An 11,240-nucleotide genomic window follows, 5' to 3' on the forward strand; every position below is an offset into this window, starting at 1 on the left:
AAATTGTCACTAATGATGCTCAAATCTGTCTTGGAAAATATATGTCTAACAATATATATATATAAATTATTAGTGACATATTTTCAAGTTATCATTAAAAACTATAATGTTGAACATAATTTGAACCCTTGAGTTATACCAATCTCTCCTTCTTTCTATCTTGCCAGAGGTAAAAAAGGACAAGGAGGAAGCCTCCCTCTTCTCCTATTTGTGCACATGGAGGAGGGATTTCTCCCTCTTCCTTCTAATGTAAAACCTAATTATTTTTTAACATTAGTTATTTTCTTAATTATTTAGAATTTAGTCCTTGTTAGAAATTATGATATTTGATTGATCATATTCAGAAATACCCTACATTTTATTATGAATTTCCCAAAATATTTTTTTAATTTTTTTGATGAAGAAAAATTCTTCCTAACTTGGTTCCGAGCCTGGGGTAAAAAATAAACTAAAAAAGGCTTTTCATATGTCAAATCAAAATCGGAGGGAACCCCTTCTGGCCGAGTTCCGCAGCCGTTTTCAAACTCAAAAGCCTGTGGTTCGTTGAAGATGCGGATATGGCATCCATCTAAATTACATCAAAACTCAGGAGCCAGAACCATGTTAGCGGTTGAGATCATCCTATTAAAGTAACGATGTCCTCGATCTACCTGTACCTGAAATAACCTCCGAAATCCACAGAGGCTGAGCTTCGTTCCAGTTCCTCTCGCTCACCATTTTCTCGGCACGGCCGCCGAAACCCAAAAATTTTCCGCCTCATCAAGCTTCCCTCCCGCCCGATAGCAAGCTTTGGTTAGTGGGTAGTGGGTAGTCGGTAGTCGGTACTGGGCACGAGCCTGTGATTGCTGTTGCACAGTAAATTCTTTGGTAAACAGAGCTACTTCACAAAATTCCTGATGTCTTCCTTTACATTTAATCCGTCTTTCTCGGTACCTGCTTCTTCCTCTTCTTCTCCTTCTTCTTCCCGATCCTCTCTTCTCTTCTGTACTGCTTCTCTGTCGGTCTCTTCCTCCTCTCTCTCCTTTCAGCGGAAGAAGGGCAGGTGCTGTTTGAGAGCTTGCGCTTATGCGTCCAGTGAAGGCACGCCAGGCGGCGACACGAAACCAGCTAATGGCACTCTGGTACGGTTCTGTTCTAGACTTGCCTTATGTTATTTGACGTTTCTTTTATTTTCCTTTTTTCCATTTTCAAAGCGCTTTACTAGATTTCGTATTTTCCTAAGGTACAGATTGCTGGGTTTCTGTCTGGCATTGATCACTTAGTAGGAAATATAAGTGATTCGATAATTTGTGTTTTTTGTCTATTTGAAGTTTTGTAAGGAGAGTCAATGCAGGGAAGGGTTGGGTTGGGACAGAAGAGTCTTGGGTAGCATTACCCTGCAGCAGAAAAAAGTTAGGAGACTATGAGATACCTGGTATTTTATTTTGGGGTTTATCTCTGTAGAAGGTGTAACTAGCTGGTTTTTCAGCTGTCTAAGGATTAAATAATTTTTATTTTATTATCTTTTTCTGCTCTGGCGTATTGAAATTTGACCAATGATCGCTTTCTGCTTGTGAGACCAACTTGAGCCCCGCTCTGCCAAAGGGCGAGATATTCTCTGTAGGAGGGACGACTCTATAAAGTGAGGGGGAATTTGAGACGAAGGGGAGTAGAGGTGATAACTGTCGTTCTGAGTAGAAGTGGCCAGTGGGTTTTTAGAGACAAAACTCGTCTCTGGAAGGGGATAGATCCATGGTGGATTCAAGTCTTTCAAGATGTCCTATTTCATGGTGGTAGGCATCGGATTGAAGGTTCCAACACTTGGCCTGGGCTGCATTATGGGTTGAATGTTAAACTTCTTCAAAGAGAGACATGGTAGGTCTCTGGACATCTGCTTGCCTACAGTAATGCCCTTCGATGGAAAGATGTAAAATACTTGTCCCTCTCACAAATGCCATCATTGTTATAAGAACATTAATGACATTCTGAAATTAAATTTTCCTCTCTCTGAAAGGGAAGACTTTCTGGCATTGGTAGCCTAAGGTGTTATGGCCTGTTTTACTCTTTTAATTGGCAAGAGGTAATGGGTCGTCTATCATGGTGTTCGAGTCTGGAGGTTATCAATACTCTACAGAGCTATCACTTGGTTTATAGCATGAGCTGGTCTCTCTTTTTCACTGTATGGATATTGAAGGGTTGTAGGCAAACACTCAACTGGAATTTTATGTAGAGCCATCAATACAGACTGCCAATTCATGCATAGTGAGGAAAGTCTATAGGACAAGCCCAATTATAATTCTAATTCTCCATGCTGAAATGAAGCCTCTCAACTGCTCCCCTTCTAAAACAAAAGCAGACAGTAAAGTGGAGAGCTATTCTCTGAACATCTAGTCTCAGGTTCTTTTTGCACTGCTGCAATGTCAAAAAGGAGCTCTAACTTATGGTGGCCCATATATAGCTTGCCCTGTGAAAAAGTCATATGAAAGGATGACAACTAAAACTGAAACCTGACTTACCCAGCTGTTTAAATGCGACAACATCCAAAATAGACCTGATTCTGGTTGGTAAGATGTAGAATTGTTGGATTATAAGCTGTAAAAGATCCACCAACATGTGTTGGAAACCTCAGATGATGGTTCACATTTTACGTCCAGCAGCTCTTTACCTTGAATTGATAGTTTTAAGAAGGTAGTTAACCTTGTGGAAAAGTGTTCCAATATTTTCCAATCATTCCTGAGTTTTCCTGTCAATTGTTCTCACTCCTCGTTTGTAGTTATGAGACAACGGGCGGACATGCACCCTCCTATACAGCTATATTAACCGATCAAAATAGAATTAAAACCTTAAAGGTCTAAAATGAACCATGAATGTACTTTAAGTTGCTTCTTGTAGTGACGTGTAAAGTATCACTTGCTACATTTTTGTCATAGTTAAAAGTGATAAATGCTGCTTTTGCTGTTGTTTATCTTATGTGAAACCCCTCATTCTCTCTGCTCTTGTCAACACACAAGAAAAGAGGCTTCATTTTTCTTTCATTGTTGTCACATTTAAATTCGTTCCACTTGATTCTGACAGTGAAGTAATCATATTATTGCTGGCAGCCCAAGACTAGGAGAGAAATTCTTTTGGAGTATGTAAAAAATGTGCAACCTGAATTCATGGAACTGTTTGTGAAACGGGCACCCCAACAGGTTGGATATGAAATCCTTTGATGTTATTGTTGCTTCCTTTTCCTCAATTGTGCTTAGTTTGTCTTGAATCATTTTCCATAGATTGTCCTACTGTCATGTTTATGCCCTCATCTGTTTTTCATTTTTAACTACCACAACAATATGAGACTTGCAAATAAGATGTAACACATGGTGATACAAGAGCAACAGGAGCATGAGAAGACAAATGAAAGGTACCAAAGTTATGTCTAGGGTATTATGAAAGTAAAAGATCTATCTTGCTGATTTCTCTTGAAGGTTGTTGAGGCAATGCGCCAGACTGTGACAAATATGATTGGAACGCTCCCTCCTCAATTCTTTGCTGTAACTGTTACCACGGTAAGCACTTTAAAAAATTGTGCCATGGGATTCACTCATTTCGTTCTTGTTTTTAACTAAAGCATAATTATTCCGAATGACATTTTGGAGTACATCAGGTCGGGCACCTCTTTGTCCACTGAGATAGTTCTGCTACTATGTCGGAGGTAGAATCATCGAGCCACTATGTTAGGGCAAGTTTTTGACTGCACTTTGTGGCAAATGTGCACCAAATGCAATGCTGTACCACATATTACATACTCCTGTGATTCATAATTTACTCAAATCATTCTTTTGTTAGTACCCTGTAGTTAAGAGAATGACTTCTCAGGTTGCAGAAAATATTGCACAACTCATGTACAGTGTTATGATGACTGGTTATATGTTTAAGAATGCCCAATATCGGTTGGAGTTGCAGCAGAGTGTTGAGCAGGTTGCCCTCCCTGATGCATCAGATGAAAAGGTAAAACAGATGTTTTTTCCTTTTCATTTAGAAATAATTTACAATAAGTGACTCCGACTGCCATAGGTTTTTCCCCTAAAGGATGGATATCATACCCATTTTATTGTTGTTGAAGAAGTTTTATAAGTCTACTTTTTTCAGAACTAACTTTGTGGAAATAATGCTCTTCTGATGGGAATCATTTGATCTTGTCTGCTTCATTTAATGGCAATCTGCATGTTTCTCTGCTGCACCATCTGTTTCTGTTGATTACTTTACCACTAACTACTAGTGCGTGTATTGCATTTTTTCTGCTTCCGTCAGTCTTTGGATTTTCAATTTAGTTTATCAATTTGCTGTTCTGCTGGCTAATATGCTTGCCCATGTTAATATTACAGGATGCACCAGATTATGCACCAGGCACACAGAAAAATGTAACTGGTGAAGTTATTAGATGGAATAATATTTCAGGGCCTGAAAAAATTGAAGCAAAAAAATACATTGAGTTACTTGAAACGGAAATTGAGGAACTGAGTCAGCAAATGAAAAGAAAATCTGATGCTGGTCAAAATGAGCTCTTGGAATTTCTTAAATCTCTTGAACCACAAAATTTGAAGGTACTGAGGATTTGTAATCATCTTGGTGTTCTCTAAATTATTTCATTTATTCAATTGATGAGAGTTTTGACTATGTATTCTTGGCCAAAAAGAATGTAAAGTTTTAGCGGAATGGTACTATCCCTAGCTTTAAACTATGAGTTAAAGTTTTGTGGCATTTATTTTCTACCTCCAAGTTTTGTGGCTAATGTAGGAACTCACAAGTAGTGCTGGAGAGGATGCTGTGCTGGCTATGAACACTTTTATAAAACGGCTTCTGCAAGTTTCAGATCCAGCACAAATGAAGGTTTACCTTTTATTTCCATTTTGTTACATCTTACATTACATATTCTTGTAGCATAGCCAGCTCATTTGTTTCCCTCGAAGCTGACTGACCGATCTCTTTGATTGCTTTGAGACTGTTCATCTTTGATTAATTGTCAGTGTTATCAGTTTTCATATACTTAAAAGATTACCACATCATGGCTACAAAGTTGGTATTACCCTAATCATGGGAACTGAGTGATTTACCTCCTTCCAGACGACAGCAACAGAAACAAGTGCACCAGAACTGGCCAAGTTGCTATACTGGCTCATGGTGGTAGGTTATAGCATCAGAAATATTGAAGTACGTTATGACATGGAGAGAGTTCTGGGTGCACCAGCGAAGCTTGCAGAGTTACCACCAGGAGAGAACATCTAGAATCAGATGAAGCAACCCTGAAGAACGAGGATGATTATAGCAAGAAATGGCAGCACCAAGAAAAGTTGCAGCAAATAGTTATACCTCATGGACCAGTTCTGTGCAATTCCCACCTGTAAGTGTTGAAATCCTTGATTTTCCATGTTGCAGGAGGTGCAGAGGGGGTTTGGTAATTTTAACCAGTGGTTGAAAGGTAGACGAGAAAATAGTATGCATGAGTTAACAGCTGAAATGATTTCAAATGTATCACGATTTTTTGTTCTTGGAAATGTTTTGGCTTGCATGTGTATGCGGTACAATGAACTGGTAATACGAATTAGGGTGGTGAAAAACTAACAAGTTTGCACTACAGCCAGAATTGTTATAAATCTGTTCTGTTGTTTGTTGATCCAACCTTAGCTCAAATTAATTAAAAAAAATTACAATGTGACATTTGTAGCTGTCCCTCACTAAAGTAACTTCTAAAATTACAATCTATAATGCTCACCATATTGTGCAGTTCAAACAATAGCTAATTTCTTAAAGGAGGTAAGCGAAAGTCACATAAGTTATCATCTGATAGACTTGCTTTTGAGAAGACGGAGTTTAGACTTAGAACAAGTTAAAATTTTATCTCTCAAATCCACACCCATGAGGAAAGTCCGATAGAACAAAACAAAGAAAAACATGAAGTTCTCTCTCATTCCTATCATTAGATGCCACTATTACATTGAGTTGGGTCATTATGCCTACATTTGCAAAGTTAAGAATAAAAAAGTCATCGTACAATCGAAAAGGTTGTGGTAACCCAACAAACTTGAGCAAACAATCTGGAAGCCCAAATTATGTAACAACCCAAATGTTATCCCAAAGGGAATTACCCTTGAATGAGTCTCTAAGGCCTAAATTTCTTATGGTGTAGGTATGTCTTCAAGCCAAGGCACTGAAAACTCTTTGGATTTTGGATAACGGTAGCTCAAGGCACATGACTGATGACAAAAAGAAGTTCGTTGAACTCAATCCCAAAGATGGAGGTCATGTAACTTTTGGAGATAATAACAAAGGTACCATAAAAGGAATTGGTAAAATCAATACATCAACCTCTTTCATATATGATGTTTATTATGCTAAAGGGTTTAAGTGTGACTTATATGGAATTAGTCAATTTTGTGAAAAAGGAAAGAAGGTTTCATTTGAAAAAGATAAATGCTTGGTAAAGAATGAAAATGATGAACTAGTGTTAGAGGGACATAGAAATAGGAATCTCTATGTTGCTAACATAGTAAATATACCCTAAACTAGTAGCATCTATTTGGGTGCAAAAATTGATGAATCTTGGTTATAGCATAAGAGGCTAAGACATATTGGAATTGATTCCCTAAACAAATTGGTGAAAAAGAACTTAGTGAGAGGACTACCAGATAAAAAATTTGCAAGAGAGAAACTTTGCGATGCTTGCCAACTTGGAAAGCAACACAAAACCTCTTTCAAGGCCAAAAATGTAGATTTAACGTCTCAACCTCTTCAACTAATCTACATGGATTTAGTTGGACCTACCCAAACCTTAAGCTTAAATGGGAAGCACCCCTAGTGGTGGTAGACGACAATTCAAGGTTGACGTTGGTAGATTTCCTTGCCCACAAGGATGATATTTCTCCAGCCTTTATCAAACAATGTGAAAAAGTTCAAAAGGAACAATGCTATAACATTATCAAAATTAGAAGTGATCATGGAGGAGAATTTAAAATTTACATTTCGAGGAATATTGCATAAAGCATGGTATAGACCATATATTATCAGCCCTTCAAACTCTTCAACAAAATGGTGTTGTTGAGAGAAGAAACTAAACCTTAATTGAAATGGCTAGAGCTATGCTTCATACATACAACATGCCATATAGGTTTTGGGCCGAAGCTGTAAACACTGAATGTTATATCATTAATCGAGTAAGCATAAGGCCATTTTTCAATAAAACTCTGTATGAGTTGTATACGGGAACCCTTCCCAACATTACATAATCTAGAACATTTGGATGCAAATTTATCATATTGAAAACACCAAAGAAAATGTTAGAAAATTTTGACTCTAGAGCTGCTATAGGAATTTTTCTGGGTTATTCTACTCATAGCAAAACTTATAGAGTTTATAACAAGACATCTATGAGTGTAGAGGAGTCGGTTCATGTTGAGTTTGACGAATTTGATTCACCAAATCCAACTACAACTCCAAATTCTGATGATCAAGAAGGAAACCCCTTAGATTCATCCCCGAGATTTCAACCTCAAGACCAAAATCTTAAAGAGAACTTAATTGACCCAAATAACCAAGAAGAACCACCAATGGAGCCAAAAAACTATAAGTTCATGACTGATCATCCTCTAGAACAAATTATTGGTTACCCTCAAGGAAAATTACAACTAGAAGAGCAACTCGTGACACTATGACAAACAATGTCATTATTTCTCAAATAGAGCCCAAATGCTTTACCGAAGCTAAAAAAGATGACTTTTAGATTATGGGAATGCAAGAAGAATTGAATCAACTTGAGAGAAACCAAGTTTGAACTCTAGTATCTAGACCCAAAAATTAATAAGTTATTGGAACAAAATAGGTCTTTAGGAACTAAGGGAATGAAGAAAATTAAGTAGTGAGAAACAAAGCCAGATTAGTTGCCAAAGGGTATAGCCAAGAAGAAGGTATAGATTTTGAAGAAACATATTCACCCGTAGCAAGACTAGAGGCAATTCAAATACTACTAGCCTATACTTGTCACATGAAATTCAAATTATACCAAATGAATGTAAAAAACGCATTTTTGAATGGGTACATACAAGAAGAAGTTTATGTTGAACAACTCGAAGCATTTGAAGATGTGACTAAGCTTGATCATGTTTACAAATTGAATGAAGCATTATATGGGTTAAAGCAAACTCCAAGAGCGTGGTATGAAAGATTAAGCGGATTCTTGGAAAAGAATGTTATAAGAGAGGAAGTGTGGATAAGACTCTATTTCCAAATAATCATGATCAAGATTTAATTATCGTTCAAATTTATGTGGATGATATCATCTTTTGTTCTACAAATCCCTCTCATTGTGGAGAATTTTCTAGTGTAATGAAGAACGAGTTTGAAATGAGTTTAATGGGTGAACTCACATTCTTCTTTGGACTTCAAGTATCTCAAACTGAAAATGGCACATTCATAAATCAATCCAAATACACTAAAGGATTACTTAAGAGATTCAACATTGAAGTCAATAAGCACACCCATGAGTTCATCCTTGAAACTTGACTCGAACAACTCTGGTAGGGGCATTGATAAAAAATTGTGTAGAAGTATGATTGGATCCCTATTTTACCTTTCAGATTAGTTGCCAAATGGTATAACCAAGAAGAAGGTATAGATTTTGAAGAAACATATTCACTCGTAGCAGGACTAGAGGCAAATCAAATCCTACTAGCCTATACTTGTCACATGAAATTCAAATTGTACCAAATGAATGTAAAAAATGTATTTTTGAATGGGTACATACAAGAAGAAGTTTATGTTGAACAACCCGAAGCATTTGAAGATGTGAGTAAGCTTGACCATGTATGCAAATTGTATGAAGCATTATATGGCTTAAAGCAAGCTCCAAGAGTGTGGTATGAAAGATTAAGCGGATTCTTGGAAAAAGAATGTTATAAGAGAGGAAGCATAGATAAGACTCTATTTCCAAAGAATCATGATCAATATTTAGTTATTGTTCAAATTTATGTGGATGATATCATCTTTTGTTCTACAAATCCCTCTCATTGTGAAGAATTTTCTAGTGTAATGAAGAATGAGTTTGAAATGAGTTTAATGGGTGAACTCACATTCTTCTTTGGACTTCAAGTATCTCAAACTGAAAATAGCCCATTCATAAATCAGTCCAAATGTAGTAAAGGATTACTTAAGAGATTCAAGATTGAAGTCAATAAGCACACCCATGAGTTCATCCTTGAAACTTGACTCGAACAACTCTGGTAGGGCCATTGATAAAAAAATGTATAGAAGTATGATTGGATCCCTACTTTACCTTTCAGTTAGTAGACCAAATATAATGTTCATGATATGCCTATGTGCTAGATATCAATCTGATCCTAGAGAATCTCACTTAGTGATAGTAAGAAGAATTTTCTGTTATCTACTTGGGACAACCTATTTAGGTTTTTGGTACTTAAAACTCTTTAGCCATTGATCTAGTCGGTTACTCAAATGCGGATTTTGTTGCTTGCAAAATTGACAGAAAGAGTACAAGTGGTAGTTGCCAATTACTTGGAAATATGTTAGTCTCTTGGTTTTCCAAGAAACAACATTCAGTTGCACTATCCACTACCAAAGCTGAATATATAACATGTGGCAATTGTTGTGCTCAACTTCTTTGGATGAAACAACAACTAGATGATTATGGCTTCACCAAAAGCCTAGGCTAGAACCAGGTTCACCACTCTCGATCAAAACACAAAGAAATTAGACATAATTTTACTAGAGAGCTAGTCCAAACCAAGGTTATGAGAATTAAGTTTGTTCTCACTGAAAATCAATTAGCGGATATTTTTACCAAGTTTCTAGGACTTGACTGTTTCTCTAAGCTTCGAGGAGAGCTAGACAAGAACAACCGACCTTGATTCACTTTGGCTAAAAAAACTTGAGCTTAATGAACACATATCATGGTTATAGTTTTAAAATAGTGAAATAGAAATCAAAAGATCACATATCAGTCACTCTGCTAAGGTTATCGATCGATTAATCCTTATTGGTTGAATAATCAACTTAAGCGATTGATCGATCAATTGAAACAGAATGATCAATCATTCATGCCGCGAACAGAGAAGATGAAGAGTCACATTCAAAATTTTAACCCATCTCTTCATCACAAATCATTCCAAAACCCATTCCAATGATTATCTAGAGCTCCACTAACCTAAAATGCCTATTTTACTTTCGTTTTTGAGAGATTTCTCTTCAAATCTGAGGCTAAAACCCTCATTATATCACTTTCTCTCTCAAAACTGAACCGATCAATATGGTACATACGAAGGTTATTGCAAAGAGACTTTGAGGAAGGAGAAAGATTGAGGAAATGCGTAACTGGAAGGAGCACTTCCTCACAAGAACTCAAAGAGATAAGTATCTCCAACACTTCGCTCAAAGAGCATAGTTGAGCCTAGTAAGCTTGATCTCTCTTTTTTCTTACGAGAGATTGATGATTTTGAAGAAATATTTAGTGGTTACAAAGGCATATTGGAGTGTGAAGAAGACATTTACCCAATCCTAGTGAAAGTCTTCTGCACAAACCTTGAGGTGGAAGAACTATCCTCGTGTAACCTCCATCTCACGAGCTATGTCAAGGATACTCGCAATTCCATCAAGACAAGCTCAGCAAATGGTTTGAAGACAATGTCTATGGGTCTGGTCAAATTCATCAAAAAGAGCTAGCCTACGGAGCTTCATCCGGACTACCCTCAAAATATCCAGGATGCCATACAAATATCTCTTGGGAAAACTTTTAATAGCTCTTACGAGGTTAAGATAAAAAGCTTGAGCATGGAGCTTTGGGTCTTTATGGAAATTGTGACCCACTTCCTCAATCCAAGGAAACGTACAATCAGTCGCCTCACTACAACCAACATCTTCTGGCTTTGGGTCATTGTTAAGAAGATCAAATTAGATTATGGATACATTAGGGATGTTGATTTCTAGGGATAAGATATAAACACGAAATCTCAAGGGAATGAGTGAAGAGAGGAATTCTAGCTTATGGAAGAGGGGAGAAGAAACCATGGGAAAGAGAAGAAAAAAAGAGAATGAGGTGTATGGACGAATTTGAGCCAAGAGGAAGAGGCTTGAATACTCTAACACGTGCCTTGAGGCTATATTTATAGTTGTGTTAAAGTGTTTACAATTACTATAATGCCCTTAAGGCTACATGCTTCAAAAGAAAAAAGACATAAGAGGACATACACCAACTTGCATAATTAAAATTGTTA

The 11,240-nt window shown here is 37.0% G+C and overlaps 1 protein-coding gene across 1 annotated transcript; it reads left to right on the plus strand.

Moving 5' to 3' along the window:
- Positions 1-664: 664 nt before the first annotated feature.
- On the plus strand, positions 665-5,566 carry LOC137944302 (uncharacterized). The gene is made up of 7 exons (XM_068789947.1): positions 665-1,121; positions 3,081-3,170; positions 3,447-3,527; positions 3,838-3,969; positions 4,347-4,565; positions 4,759-4,851; positions 5,086-5,566. Exons 1-7 carry the CDS (start codon positions 897-899, stop codon positions 5,245-5,247), a joined length of 1,002 nt encoding a protein of 333 aa, XP_068646048.1. The 5' UTR covers positions 665-896; the 3' UTR covers positions 5,248-5,566.
- The last annotated feature ends 5,674 nt before the right edge of the window (positions 5,567-11,240 follow it).

Source organism: Aristolochia californica, unplaced genomic scaffold, assembly GCF_029961685.1.
Source record: "Aristolochia californica isolate CCGP_79_NKW_82.1479 unplaced genomic scaffold, dmAriCali1.0.hap1 SCAF_11, whole genome shotgun sequence".
Classification (NCBI taxonomy): Eukaryota; Viridiplantae; Streptophyta; class Magnoliopsida; order Piperales; family Aristolochiaceae; genus Aristolochia; species Aristolochia californica.

Excerpts from the sequence above, each read along its gene's own strand:
- LOC137944302 (XM_068789947.1), top strand. The coding sequence starts at position 897 with ATGTCTTCCTTTACATTTAATCCGTCTTTCTCGGTACCTGCTTCTTCC. Across the intron at positions 3,528-3,837 it reads TTGCTGTAACTGTTACCACG|GTTGCAGAAAATATTGCACA; the intron begins GTAAGCACTTTA and ends ATGACTTCTCAG. Across the intron at positions 4,852-5,085 it reads CAGATCCAGCACAAATGAAG|ACGACAGCAACAGAAACAAG; the intron begins GTTTACCTTTTA and ends ACCTCCTTCCAG.